At 48.2% G+C, this 14,766-nt stretch overlaps 1 protein-coding gene across 6 annotated transcripts in view; it reads right to left on the reverse strand.

Moving 5' to 3' along the window:
• Window positions 1-14,766, reverse strand: part of GPSM1 (G protein signaling modulator 1) — an 84,287-nt gene that overhangs the window by 50,624 nt on the left and 18,897 nt on the right. For 5 of the 6 annotated variants that reach the window (XM_076355021.1, XM_076355020.1, XM_076355022.1 and 2 more), the window contains exons 2-7: window positions 5,659-5,880; window positions 4,981-5,116; window positions 4,544-4,686; window positions 2,870-2,993; window positions 1,547-1,662; window positions 1,108-1,263 (exon numbers count right to left, since the gene is read on the reverse strand). In XM_076355021.1, the coding sequence (XP_076211136.1) occupies window positions 1,108-1,263; window positions 1,547-1,662; window positions 2,870-2,993; window positions 4,544-4,686; window positions 4,981-5,116; window positions 5,659-5,879 (896 nt within the window). In that variant the 5' untranslated portion in view covers window position 5,880. Of the gene's footprint in view, window positions 1-1,107; window positions 1,264-1,546; window positions 1,663-2,869; window positions 2,994-4,543; window positions 4,687-4,980; window positions 5,117-5,658; window positions 5,881-14,766 lie in introns of those variants that run through there. The other variant, XM_076355024.1, reaches the window with a different exon arrangement.

Genomic DNA, 14,766 nt, shown 5'->3' on the forward strand with positions numbered 1-14,766 from the left:
ACCTGCCCCCGAGTGCAGCCAGCCCGCACCAGACACCAAGGTGTCTCTGGAGCAGGTTTCAGCACCTGTTTGCACAAGCAGGCAGAGACCTACTGCTCATCAGAGCCTGCTCAGCTCTGCAAACGAGCAGATGTGGGGGGTGACGGGATAAAAAAAGCACATGGGGGCGCAGGGGGAGGTTCAGCGTGACTGCAACTCCCTTTTCAGAGGTTTGGGCGGGTTGATCAGCATTTAAACATTTCTCTTGTCACACTGTTCAATACCTTCTGCTCATAGGGTGTGTTCCCAGAAATGCAGGAGCCCACAGGCCTGCACCCCCACAGCATGATTCACCCTTGGGTGGGATTATACCTTCTCTGAGCAGATACTGCCCGGATAGTGCCACAGAGCTCCCATTTTAATGTCTCTGCTCCATCTAGTGGAGGACACCCAGCTTCCCAAGAGCCATCAGCAGTAACACTGAACAAGGTGGCTGCAAAGTCAAGTCACTTAAGCTGCAGGAAGGCTCCAGAATCACAGCGAGAGTTATCCAGGAAAAAGGAACCAACCTCTCAAAAAAATATTTAAAAAAATTAAAAAAAAAAATGAGGCCAAGCCTCCTAAAGAAAAAGAAATGAGGCCAAGAAGCAATATATATCATCTCCACCTGCTCTGTGTAACATCATTTGTTTCTACATGGAAGTTTCCAGCATCATCTCAGAGCAACAGGACAAAGTGGCATGTATGCACGCCCTACCCACACAGTTCCTGTGAACTTGATGGAGCTTTAGAGGGGCCCGTCTGGGATAAAACAGCAGTAGCCACATGGCAAAGTGCTGAATACAATGCATTTTCTTGAAGTACCTCTTATTAGAAATCTCACTCAGCCCACGCAGACATAGCATTAAGGGCACACAGGTTTGAATGATACATTAAAGGCATCAATCATGTTACACTTTTGACAGATGACTGGACTAAGGCCTGGGTTCTGAGAGATTTCTAAAGACTTTCAAGAATACATGTCACTGCTGTTTAACCCCAGCAGTACAGAACAATAAGTCAACAGGGAAGGGTCAGTGCTCTGAACCCACCAGAGCAGAGACACCATCTCCTGAGGCAGTCCCTTACCTGTCTCCCAGCTCCTGTGCTATCACCAGGTGTTTTAGATGGTACTCGATTGCTCTTTCATAGTCTTGAAGCAGCGTGTACGTGTTTCCAAGACTGTAGCAAGCCTGGGCTTCTACTGCTTGATCTTTGAGTTGTCTGGAGAGCTGGAGAGTTTTCCTGCATGGAACACGTGGAAATGAAGAGACCTGGTCACTGTAGGGCACCTCTGCAAGGCGACAGGAAAGTCACCACTTTGGCGTGTGCTGCGTTGAAGGTGATGCCTGTAACACCCTGCAGGCTGACTGTCAGGTGGCTGTATTACTCGCCACTGCTGAGCACCACACATGCAATTGGCCTCCAGGTCCCTTGTCACATCCCCCTGAGCCTATGAATTCACTGCAATAGGTCAGGATTTCCAGGGAACATCTGCCCTGAGTCTGCCTTAGCCCCTGGCACTTACTTGTAGTACTCAGCAGAGATGTCAAACCTCCCAAGGAAGATGTGCGCATTGCCCAGGTTGCTGTACGCTCTCCGCTCGGCTGCCTTGTCCCCAAACTCCTTAGCAATAGCAAGGCGCTGCAGCAGACACAGATTAGTGAGTACAGGCTGGCCATTGCCGGGTTTCTGTTACACAGCAACTTTTCTGGGAGATTAACTTCGTTTTGCAAAGCTCCCACCCAGCAAGGTAGCGGTGCCTGTGCCAGTCAGGGCTGGAGGCAGCAGCAGGAAACCTCTCTCTTTTGCAATTCAGGAGCAGGAAGGGCCTTTGGAAAAGCGGGAGTAATGTCGCACCCTCCTCCAACTCCTACTCCAGCCTCATCAGTACACATCTCTAGCTAAAGCGCAAAAGGAGTCACACACATACTTCAACAGCTGAATAAATAGGAGAATGAAGAGCTGTAGGTCAGGCTGTGGAGAGATGTGGTTGATCAGCAGACTAATGTGCAGGAACAAGGCTGTCACTTTGTGCGGTGCTGTGGCACAGAATGAACATGCACGTGTGTGCACTCCACCTCACTGTCTGCGCAGCAGCTGCTCCGCAGACTTCTGCCCCTGCCTGCACCTCAGTCCTGCCTCTCCTCTCACATCCCCCTGCTCCCCACGCTTCCTCACCTCTCACCCTCCACTTTGCAGTACCTGCTCCTGGTCCCAAATACTGCACAGAGTCTTCCTGCCCCTTTCAAGCCCCTTCTCCCACAGCACTGCTGGCTGCTGTCCCCCAGCATTCAAAAAAATCCGAAGAGCTGTAACAGGGCTGACTTTCCAAGGTGCTGAGCACCTTCCACTGCAAGGAAACTGGTATGTATTCTGAACTAGAAGCTGAATTGCATTTGAATTGAGACAGGGACTGTATCACCTCACCGCTCTGTAAAGCTTTACAGAAAGTTATTATGTTCTACAAGCAACATTTATTCCTGATCAACAGCTCTTTCAGCAGCTTAATTAAAGTCATGGCTTAACATTTACACCAATACAAATTAAAAGCAGAAAAGCCCTTGCTAGGCCCAGCTGCAATTTGCCCTTAGGTATCTCCTTTGGTTTCCAAGCCAACAGCACCCTTCCATCAAGCTGCTCATTAGGTGCTGATGGGGACTGGAGTAAGATGTTGCCCAGCGTGAGTTAGTACAGCAGGGCCAGACCCTGAGGTACACACAGGAGGGAGAAAAAACAGCTGGGGGCAAACGCCTCCCTGTACTTCCCGGGCTGTAGTGAGAAGGCAGGCTGCTCCCCAACAGCCAGACTCAGCCCCTGACCCCAGGAGGAAGGCACAGTGGTTTCCTACCTCCTTGTGGAAGGCTATAGCTTCACTGAAGTTGCCAAGTAAGTACTGGGTGTTGCCGAGGTTGCCATAAGCACGGCCCTGCGCAGCTCTGTCCCCCAGCTCCTTCACTAGGGACAGGTTCCTCCTGAAAGAAATCAGAGCAGTACATCTGGTGAGACACAGCAAACACACTCTGCAGGAGACACAGCAAAGAAACTTGCACCATAAAGAAAGGAGAGCTAACCCTGGAGAAGGCATTTCCCCTCCCCAGCCGCCTGTCCTGTGCACAGTCACCCCTTGGCAGGTGAAAATCTGGTGATCTATGCTAGCTGCAGCTCTGGGAGCTTGTGCAGATCCAGCAGTGTAAGTCCCTGCTGTCCTCTCAACCTCAGGCAACCTGCAGCTGTGTACAGGAACTGCACAAATGCTCACACACCGATGCTCTGATGGGATCCCACATTAAATAAATGGCCACCCCACTGTACAGGGGAGAACCAGGAGCATAGGAGAAAGGAGATTACCTACAGCAGGACGGGGCAAGATCCACAGTCCCATGCCAGGGCTCTGCTCATGGCGCCTCCCAGCATTTCTTTACCTTGTTTTTTCCCCCCTTTACACATACAGCACACATAGGGAAGCACAGAGCTCTCAGCTGGCACAAATTTACCCACTGGCTATGCTACACGCACCATTCTTTGCAAAAAGGATGGTGAGCTATATATAGGCACTATCACATCCTCAGATATGAGAGGACAGATATAAGATCTTGTCACTCTCTTCATTTAGAAAGGCTACTTAAAAAAAACCTGCACAATTGAAGCAAAACTCTGAAGTACAAGGAGAAAAACATTAGCCCAAAAGTCTGGTGACAACCTTCCTGTGTGGGACATCAGAGCGATCTCTGAAACTATTTAGGAAAGGGAAGGATGTTACAAGCCAGATAAACTACAGATCCATGAGAAGGACAACCAGGACTTCAAGAGAAAGCCTCTTCCCTTGGGTGAAGGAGAGTCTCTGTTCGTGGCCCCAGCAATGGAGACACACAGGGATCTATTCTCATCAAGGCCAGCAGAGAGCAGCAGGGGCTACAGGAGCTAATAGTTTAGCTTCCAAATACAGCTCTGAGAAGGAGCAGACTATTGAACTTAATTGCATGATCATACTTCAAACTACACTGAGTTTTACCAAGGCAATGCCAGGATGAATTTTAGCTCTAATTTTATAAAAGCTTGCAGTCCCTCTCTCACATTCCTTGAGATTGATTTGCCATCGTAACTCGGCATCTCAGAGGAATATTCCTAATTCATTAAAACATGCAAAATCTCATTCGGCAGCCTGATTTTCAACAACACTGAGACCACAGTCTCACTCTTTGCAACCAACATCTTCCAGAGCTTCCACATCCTCAGTGGCCCAGGAAACAAATCCCCCCTATGAGAAATGCTTCCAACAGGACTCAGTAAAAATTGTCATCTTGCACTCCATACAGCTATCATTAGCCTAACCATTATTAGAGCTCAGCTAACCTGCAGACCCTGAAAGCTGTCAACAGAACAGGAACACCACAAATACTGATTATGATCTGAGCAGGATGAGCTCAGCAAAGGTGTACCTGTGTGCATTTTAGCAATCACTGATGCCTGACCAGCCCTGTTCCCCTGCAGGAAGAAGGGTTGGCCAAGCTTGAATACTTACTCATAATATTCTGAAGCTTTCTGTAGCGTCTCCTTGACTTCTTGAGGCAGGTAGCCTGGGTCTTGGGCCATGTTCCAAGATAAGTGCTTTCCCTTTGCATGGTAAACATTTCCTATATTATAGAGTGCTCTGGCTTCACCTACCTAAAGGGAGGAAGAACAGGGAGCAGCAAGGTATTACACTTCACATCCCAATATGGACCTTTCTGTTGCCGGGCAGAGATGGTCAAAGCCAGGAGGCCCACATTTTCCTTTCCCCATCTTCACTGTCACGGCAGCTGTTACTGTCAGCAGCGTGGTGTGATGCAGCCAGAAGGGAGAGCTTTACACTCCACCTCCTTCCAAAGCCCACCTTCACCATATCACATTTACTGACTTGCAGACAGATTACTTTTAAAGCTAGGAAGTATTTCCTGTTGGATGCCATGAACCAATTACCTTGTCTCCCTGCTCCTGAGAAATGTCCAAGTGTCTCTGGCAACAAACAACAGCTTCATCAAACTGCCCAAGTATTTTCAGTGTATTCCCGAGGTTGCCACTTGCCTTGGCTTCTCCAACACGGTCCCCGATGGTTCTACAAGATGACCGGAGGAAAGAGGAGAGGTGTTAAAGAGCTCACAGGCTTTTGTTCACCAACTATTGGAGGCAGAATTCAAGCTGCAGTGAGCCAAGCTGCAGCAAGCACTGCATGGTACGTACACCACATCCAGCACTTCCCAGCACACCCGCCTGACTGGAACGCTTCATAAAAGCGCTCTCAATTTTGACAACAGATTCTTGGTTTTTTGCTGTCTCAGGTGAGCTGCTCTAATGACTTCAGGTGTACTTACAGTGAGTACCTGGGGATAGGAGAACTGGACATTGCCTTGCTCTTGCTCCAAGCACCCTCCCTCTCATCCATATCCCTTTCTCCACCTCCCTGCTCTGAAGGTGGCCAGCCCATTCTTGTTGCCTCCTGAGTTCTCCACAGGACAGTCACCCTCAGGGCTAGTTTTGGATGCCTATTTCTGGGGCAGATTCCCTCAGGCTGCTGGGTTCAGACCCCACAGAACTTGCCTTCGCTCAAGCCCTGACAGGTTGTGTCTAATTAGGACAAAGCACTGCTGACATGCTTACCTAGCCAGGGTAAGGTCATGTTTATGGTACTCCAGGGCCTTGGAGTACTCCTTTAGGTAGAAATAGGCATTGCCCAGCTGACTGTAGATGGCACTGAGAGTCTTCAAGTCCTCTGTCCCCACCTGCACCGCTGCTTCGAAGAAGGCTGCCCCAGCTTTGAAGTCCCCAGCCTTGCACAAGCGCTCTCCTTCCAGGGCCAGTTCCAGGCAGGATGCCTCCATTCTGCCAAAAGCAAGACCGTCATTTCTAGAGGAGTTAGACTGCAGTGCACCCACACTGCTATGCAATGATTAAACAGTTTACTTCATTGTACACCTCACTGCACCAGAAAAAAAACTACAAAAAACCCCTGGAGGGAGCCACCCTCCAGGCAGCAGCTGCCTCTCTACATTCAGCCCCAAGCACTAAGGCACCAGCCCGGGTCAAACACTGTTTGCGTGATACTAACTCGGGGACACACAGCTGGCACACCTCAGCATGTGGACACCAGCTTTCAGTGGACATGGCAGGCACTCAGCCCCTCTAAGAAACCAACCTCCTAGGCATGAGACACAGGAACATCCAGGTTTACAGACCGCATGGGCAAATGGCCAAAGGCAGCCCCTGGGTTCCCAGTAGAAATCTGGACAAGAAACTCAGGGCTCCTGGCTCTCAAGACGCACATTCACATCACAAGAGTAACATGGCATCTGCTCTTCTTCCAGGTGGTGCTCAGCACAGAAACCACATACCCCAGGCTATTCACGCCTGCACCACTTTCCCTGGGGTAACAGAGAGGGTAGCCAAATTGTAACACATTTTTATTGGATACCAGAGAAAACCCTGGACTGTGCAGAATGTCTTGACCGAGCAGCTTCTAGTGCTCGGTGTCTGCTTTTCATTAACTCCCCTGCTGTCACTTTTTCCACAGGCACTCTGCACATTAGCCTCCAGGTTAGCTTTTCTCCCTTGCATTTCTTGACGCCTTTGGCAATGGTGCATGCCGTGCTGTCAGTGAGTGCTCTGCAAGCCAGCAGAGAGGAGCGAGACCAGTGACACCGCTTCAAGAGAAAGGAAACATGCTCCTTTGAGTGCTCCACCAAGTCCTCTCTAAGTTACAGCTGTCCCTGTTAGACCATGTGTATCCTCCAGTTCTCAGAAGGGACAGAACACTCATTTGAAAACTTACATTTGGAAGTGTCTTGCCTGCTGCAAAGCCAGCCCCTTCATGAGGCAGATGGGCACAGCATGTTCCTGCTCCTCTATTCAGACACTTCTCTTTGCTCCTTTTGGCTTTTTCATTTCTGCTCAATGTATTTTTACAAGTCAAAACTATCTAGGTCAAAGGTGGACATCTGCTCAGAAAAAACGTAGCCCATTTGTCCAGAGTCAGAAAAGCAAGGGTCAGACAAAAGATAATAAATGTCCAAAGGCGGTTTCTATTCTGTTCTCAAAGAGCACTTGCGGGAAGTTTGACTGCGGTACCCAGACTACGAGAACAACTTGCTCATCATCACTGCAATAGCAGCAGCCCAGCTGACATCTCCCGCAGCAGTTTCCTGCTGAGCCCTAGAATATGCTTCCCCCAAAGCCACCCTTGTGATAAGCCAAGGCCCAGGCCCTGCAACGGGGTCTCTGCAGACCAAGGCTGAGGTGTGCTGGCCAAGCTGGGGCACTCTGTGCTGCTTTGGCTTCTCTCCCTAAGGACACCACCTGCCACTGTGCACCCTCATGCCCCTCGTCCACACTGACTTCAGGACAGAGTTCCTCCTGCTCCAGGTCCATACTCCAGTATCTTCTGCCCAAGTCTGCACCCAGCACTTGCCTCCCCCTGCCATGAAGGGGCGCGGGGAGATGCATGTACAAAATACCAATCCTGGTACATTTTTCCTACAAACAGGCAGAATGGCGTTTTCTCAGCTGCCAGGAAACAAAGCCAGTTCCTCTACGAGCAGCGCATAAACTGTCTAAAATCCAACCTTATTTGCCTGGCAATCTCCCTGCTGAGTCGGCTCTGTATGGCTCCAAACACCCAACACTTGGCAACTCAGCAGCATCCTCCAAAGCAGGACAACCCACAAGGACTGTCCAAACAAAACAAAAAAAACAACCCCAAAAAAGGCAAAAGAGCTGGTTTCAGACTCCCGCCAGACACACTTGTGACCTCTCCTGTCTCACTGTTCATTTGTCCCCAAAGCCACTGAGTAACAAGAGGGAGAACGGGATTGTGAAGCAGCTCATTTGAGCTCCCACCTCAAACTCCCACACAAATATTTCATTTCAAGCTCACTGCAAAGCCCACATTTGAGTGGCTATTTTACTTGTGCAAGAAGGCTGCTTGAGGTGCTAGTGCAGCATCAGTCCCTGCCTCAACTTCTGTTTGATAGGGGAAATAAAAATATTAAGACTGTTAATACTAAAAATGTTTAACTTCTCTCTACTGATCCTCTTGCTAGACCACATGAAAATTAGTAAGAATGAGCTGCTGCTACAGCATGTTGAATTAGAGGGACCCATTTGGGGATCATACCAAACTTCCATCAGTCCCAAGGCAGATTCATGGTTTGTAGATCACTAGAGTGGTTATCTGGTGTCATCATCGGATATTGACAAGTCTCTGCTGATACATACCAAACAGCTGAAAGAAGGCTTGGGACTGGAGAAAGACAAGGAACACCTTATACTGAAATCAGCAAGATTAAATTCAGGCAGCTTAACAGAGCTGAATCTTTAAAGGACTTGAAATGCAGGAATGAGCCACTAACACGGGAATTAACGTTGGATTCCAGTTAGAAGACAGCCAAAACAGAAGCAAATTTCAAAATAATTTCAGTTCAAATTTCAACACAAACAAAACTCTTCCCAGGTTCTCTTTAAGGAACTGAGTTCACCAACTGTAAACAGCCTAAAAACTGAGCTGGAGACCAATTTCCCTAATTCATGGCATTGCAGTCTAGCTCAGATCAAACTTGTTGTGTGATTTGAATAGCTTGAAGTGAGGGTTCCCATCCCCGCAACACAGAAAACCCTACAGCCACAAAACCCAACCACACACTCCGAGGGTGGCATCTCGCTCAGGCCATATTTGCCAGTGGAAACATAACTAGAAGTGAAATCTGTGCCTCGGGGCCAGCGTTCTGATACACCCACACACACACACTTGCACACACTCACACTCTCTGGATGCTTTCCTGGTGTTCCCATAGCAACTATTCAGGCACAATGCAGTGACATGACCTTCCAGTGCACGCAGCCTTTAATTAAAGTCTGTTTGTCCTTGAACAGGCTGCTTTGCAGAGCATCTGACTTACCTAATTAACATCACTGCTTAGTTTGGGACCTAAGCAAACAAGGGGAAGGGAGAGGAGACTTTTTCTTTGCATCGCACTCTGCCAAGCCTTTGCTGCCATGGAAAGGGACAAGAGTCAAGGATAGCAATTATTAACAGAAACACAACCCGCTTCTAAAACCCACCTGCCCTTCCCACATCCTCAGGGTCCCACAGCCAGAGCTAGTTCTGGGAAGCAACTTTGCATGCAGTTCAGTCACCGCAGGCTTAAAAGCACTCAGGAACGCAATGCCAAGGGCAGAGGAACCAACCAAAGGTCAACGAACAAACTCAAGCACACTAAAACACTACACATACAACAGCTTCCAAAGGCCATAGCTCAACTGTCCATAAGAAAAGACCAGAAGGGCGATTTAAGGAGAAGACAGAAATCTGCTGTTCAAGTGAGCCAACCTGAACCACCTTGACAGACTGGCAAAGGAAAGGGAAAACAGTGAATAAAGACAGACTCAAGTTACAGCCCCAGTTCCTCCCACAGCACATGCCTGAGCCCTCCCCTACCTCTTCTTCTGCAGGTTACGCATTTTCTGAACGTAAACCCAGAGCTCCAAGCCCACTGGCAGAAGGAAGCAGCGGGGCTGAGGTCTACTTGGAACAATTTTGCAGACAGGTCTCTCTGTTAAGTTCACAGGTGGGATCCGGGGTTTTGAAGATGCTGATGGCATCTTCAGGTCCATACAACATGCACTGCTCTCCAGCTTTCACTCCATCTGCTGGGGCAACGTTACCAGTAAGTTGCTGGAATCCTGAACTTTGTTTATCTGGGACACTTCCTTTTCTCTCTGTATGCTGCCCTTGAAAGGGAAGGGGAAAGGAGCATTGCTTTTGTTTCCAGACACCTAGAGAAAGTAATGTCCTCTTTTCTCTAAGAAATATAATATCCTTCATCCACTGTTGGTTTCAGGTACCAGGTAGGTGAGTTCACAGCTGAAATCCAGGAACAAGAGAGTGTCTTGGTTCATTCACATATTTTCAGCACCACCCAAAGAAGAAACACGGCCCTAGAAGAGTCCATAAGATGGCCAGAGTCAAAGGCAAGCAGCTCCCTCCTTTCTGAATTAGTCTCTTCCCAAAGCACTTTGCCTCTGCGGTCGCATGAACTATTCCTGTTGGTGCCTCTTTGCTCCAAGAGCAGAAGGACTTCTACTGCTATGAACCTCTCCTTGTCAGGTGTGGAGCTCAGGGTTCCTCCAAAAGAGGGTCATCTTTGGGCAGAAGCACACGTTAGTATGACACGCTCCAAAGAGACCTCATCCATCTGCCACCCAGGAAGCTTTGCAAGTTCCAGAAGTGATCTGAGCAGTTCTCAGACTGGGGAAAAGCAGGAGAGGGCAGATCCCACAGAGCACATCCCTGCCCATTTAAATGGGCTCCAAAACATCCCCATCTGAGAAGACACAGCCCTCTACTTCCCGCCCCCCAGGTATTAAGTTTCTTATCGGCTGACACACAGGCAACATGCCTGGGCCTGTACCACCTCAGCAAGCACCTACTATTCATGTCTTAATACCAGAAAAGAAGATTCAGTCCCTTCTGAGCCAGCAAATTACTGCTGACAAGCTGAACGTAATTTGGCTGAGCTTGGCCATATGGTGTGGTTCAGAAGAGAGACACTGCAGAACATGAGCTGCTTTTCCTACTTCCACAGCTAAGATGCTAGAGCTTGTTAATGCAATTCCCCACCACTCAACCTTTTAGCTAACAGCACGGTATGTCCCTGCCTGTGAGTCTGAACAAAGACACAGGGAGGGGGGGATGCTCACTTCGAGCAGCCCCTGTTCATAAGCCTTGCCCTAAATCAGTGCAAACCACTCATACAGATTCGCACGTTCCTCCAGATAGGCAGGATTTCCAAGTATTGGCAGAAGTCACATCCCAGACTCCAGGCCCACCACAAGCAGCCAGGAAGGTCTGACGACGTTCCCAGATGATCAAGTCCCAGACCAAACCAAAACTACACCACGTATAGCAAAGTGTTTTCTTCTGAATGCATGGAGATGACAGACCATGTCAAGTCTGGCCAGGTAAGAATAAAGTTTTGAAGACACCAGCTGTAATCTAGAAATGAGAATGGAACTGGCGTGCACAGCAGAGTCCCAGCATCAGTTCCCAACTGGAGCTCTAAGCACAGCTCCTCTGCAGCTTGGGTTACGTACACATCTGTAAAACAGCAACGAAGGTGGCTCCCAGAGCCCTTTGAGATCCTTTTGCAAAAGGTACTTCAAAAAGGGCAATATGTGTGTTTAAGAAATGACAACAAAAAGAACAAATTTTTTAAAAGCAGCAAGAGGCCAAATATAAACCCAATGTTTGGCCACAAATGAGTTAGGCAATCTGCACAGCATTCTGCCAGAGAAATGAGTGAGTGGCATAACGCTGGCAGATCACTTGGCCTCCATCAACGCAACAGCCGTGAATTTCAAACCTGGGAATGGACGTTGCTTCTGACACTCGTATGAGGCACAAAAGGGTGACCTTCCACCATGCAGTGATAGGGACGAGGAAGTCTCTTCCCAAACCAACACAGGGCAGGGCCACCCTCCCTCCTCCTTAACTTCTTCTTTAAAGGATAACTGATCTGAAGGCAGAAAGAGCCGAGAAGAACAGGAAGAGCAGATACTGCCTTTAACAACAAGGTTTCCCAGGGTCATCCATCACTGTCAGATAGCAGCTAATGATCTGTATCACAGATTGCCTTTTGGCTGCCTTGCCTTAAGAGCAAAAAATGTTCCTTTACAAAAGGTGCACAGGCAAAAATGCAAGGGCTCTCACACATCAAATGTTTTCAAGCAACACAGCAACACGGAGAAGGCAGCGAGGGTCCCAGGAGCGCTGGGGATGCTGAGGACACTGCCAAGTAAGAAACAAAGCAAACAGCACAAGGTGTTATCAGTGCCATTAACAACAATCACCATGACTGCTGTCAAAACAGCACTATAATTAGGACTTGGGTGATGATACAGGTCCCCAGAGGGGGCCAACACTACTCATAACGTGTGTTCAGAAGCTTGGAGCTACAGTCAGACCTCCCAACATCCCGCTCTCCCCCAAATCTTTGCACCTCCCTCGCCAAATATTCCAAGAAAATAACACAGCATGGACAACATCACACTTGTCCTCCCCCTGCTAGGCTGGAAAACAGCAGTGAAGACTGCCTTTAGCCAAGAGCTATTCTGCAGGATCATGGGCTTGAAGCTCAGGGCTGCTGCAGCTCCTGCAGCCCAGGAGATACGGCCACAGAAGCCAGAGTATGACACAGTGACATCCCACCTCTCAGGTCTGCACCTCAGCCCCACGTCTGCTCCAGGCAGGCAGAAAAAGAGGAGAGCATACAGTGTCCAGCAATTAAACTTGTCTTACTCCAACCCTCCCTTTCACACATTCAGAGCTGCCTTGTTTGGACTGTCTTGCTCACAGCACTTACCCTGCTGACAACAAAGCCATCAAGCTACGCGGAAAATAATCATGTCCCAAGACAGAACTAGGAGACAGCTGTCTGCTGCCTTAAATACTGTAAATCTCGCAGGGCAAGGGAACCTCTTCCTGTCTGCAAGGTGAAACTGCCTTTTAAAAAAAAAAGTTATTTATAGGTATTTGATTCGTATTAGTGGGGGTGATTGCAAAACTCATTCCCAGTCAGAGCTGCTGTAGTTCTAAAGTCAGGAATAAAACCCAAGCTTTTAGACAGGACATAAGGCAGAAAAAAAACCCCACCAAAACCACCAACAGTAGTAAAAAAACCCAAACCCTTAGTATATCTATTAATATGAATTAATGAAGCAACAGATTTTAGCATCTAACTTGCAATCTGATTGAATTTTATACAAAAATAAATTAATTTCAGAGCACTGATGACAGAGGCAATTAAACATTTTTTTCCCAATCAAAAAGGGATCAAGTTTATCAGCCGTTCAGTGTAAATGTATATTCACTGGCTTAACTAACTAAATATGCATTTAGATAATTAACTGGCAGCACATCCTTAAAGAAAGTAATCAAGTTGGGAATTATTCCCCTTTAGTCATTTCCTTTCCCGGCCTTCGCACAGCTCCTGTACATGAAAAGCAGTCGATGACTGAACCACCAGATAACTCAGCCAGGTAGGAGCTGCTCAAACTCCCCAGGGAAGGTTTCCCTTCACTGCACGGGGACACAATGGAGGGAGTTCACATCCCACACGAACCAGCTCACACTTCTCCTGTACCAAAGCCCAGGCTGCACTTGACGAAAGGTCTGACTATTTTCATGGGCTTCCCTATATGAGGAAAGCTATCGCAGATCCTCCTGATGCACAGCCCAAATTTATTCGCAGTGAATTTATGCCTGTTTAGCCTTGGGCCAGCACCGCAAGCTGGACTAGACTGCTCTTCTCTGCCTGGGGCACTCTCACAACGTGTTTCGTTTTGGGCAGTTTCTCTCTGGCTACTCTGCCCCAGGCAGGGTCCTAGCTCCTCATCAAGCAAGGCTTTCCTCACAACAAGCTGGGGGCTCATGTCATCATATCATCAGCACATACACAGCTGCCTCTCTCTCTCACTTGCTCCCAAATGATGACCTCCCATCTCTGAGAAGAAAACCTTATTACTAGCTCCTAAGTACACATGATTGCAACTTCATACCATTAAATATCATCACATTGCCATGACACCAGACCTATCAATCATTCAGTTCCTCCTATTCAATACTCATCCTCCCCTGCACTGCTTGTACCTCATCAACATACCCATTAGCAACCTGTTCTGTTTTGCAGGGAGGGCACTAATAAAAATACTCAGCTCACTCCCAAGACCAGTTCTTGTGCAACGTGGCCAGCAATGCCTCTCCACCCTGCCGACAGCTCTCCTTGCAACACGGCCCCTCGCTTCCCACCCACGTCACAACCCAAGCACTAATCCCCTCCTGACAAGCAGTTTCCCCACAAGGCACCATATCAAGCACAGGCTGGCAGGGAAGGGCGACAAACAAATCAAGATACACGTGAAATTACCCTGACTCAAACTACTTTTGGTACTTTGAAACCAGCACACGGAATCTGGTTTCCCTCCAGTCAATGGAGGGCAGAACCTCTGGGGCACTTTGACCTACATGTCACCTTATTAGTGAAGGGAAGAAAACAAAACCTCTTGTTTTGTTTGGCGAGGAAAGGCCAAAGATGAAACAATGAATGCTGCACCCAGTCCTTCCCAGCTTCTGAATTACTTCCAAGCGTTTTGGCCGGTTTCCTTCACATCTCCCGAAGCATGCGAGGTACTGCAGAGGCAGCTCTGTGCCACCAGCACATCTGGAGGGGAGAAGGTTTCCACTCCACACACTTTCACTGGTAGTAGTATTGCAGCGAGTCCTTTCAGTGACCCCCCGAACTGAAAATAAAGTAATATATACACACACACTTACTGCTGCTTGAGAAGTGTTTGTTCAAGCTGGAGCTCCAGGGGGTACCAAGATGAAGCGGTTTTCACTGCAGTCTTTAGATAAGGGCATGAAGCAGAGAATCCAGAGGGGAAAACTACAGGGAGTTCTGGAAGCCACTGGGTCTGTGCGCTGGCTCCAGATTTTTTTCTTCCACTCACTGATGGTAGCATCAGTGCTCAACAGTAGTTATTTCAGTTAATTGCTGTCTACCATTAGCTGCAGAGTACTTACAAGGGATTCAATTCCACAGCATATTTGCTAATAAATACCAAATGACAGTGAGGAAGACAGCTGTATTTAGTTGCATTTACCCTCTTATTAGCAGAGCTGAATAAGACCCCATTTCAATTCATAATGGCTCCAACAAG

The sequence above is a fragment of the Aptenodytes patagonicus genome, chromosome 18 (assembly GCF_965638725.1).
Source record: "Aptenodytes patagonicus chromosome 18, bAptPat1.pri.cur, whole genome shotgun sequence".
Classification (NCBI taxonomy): Eukaryota; Metazoa; Chordata; class Aves; order Sphenisciformes; family Spheniscidae; genus Aptenodytes; species Aptenodytes patagonicus.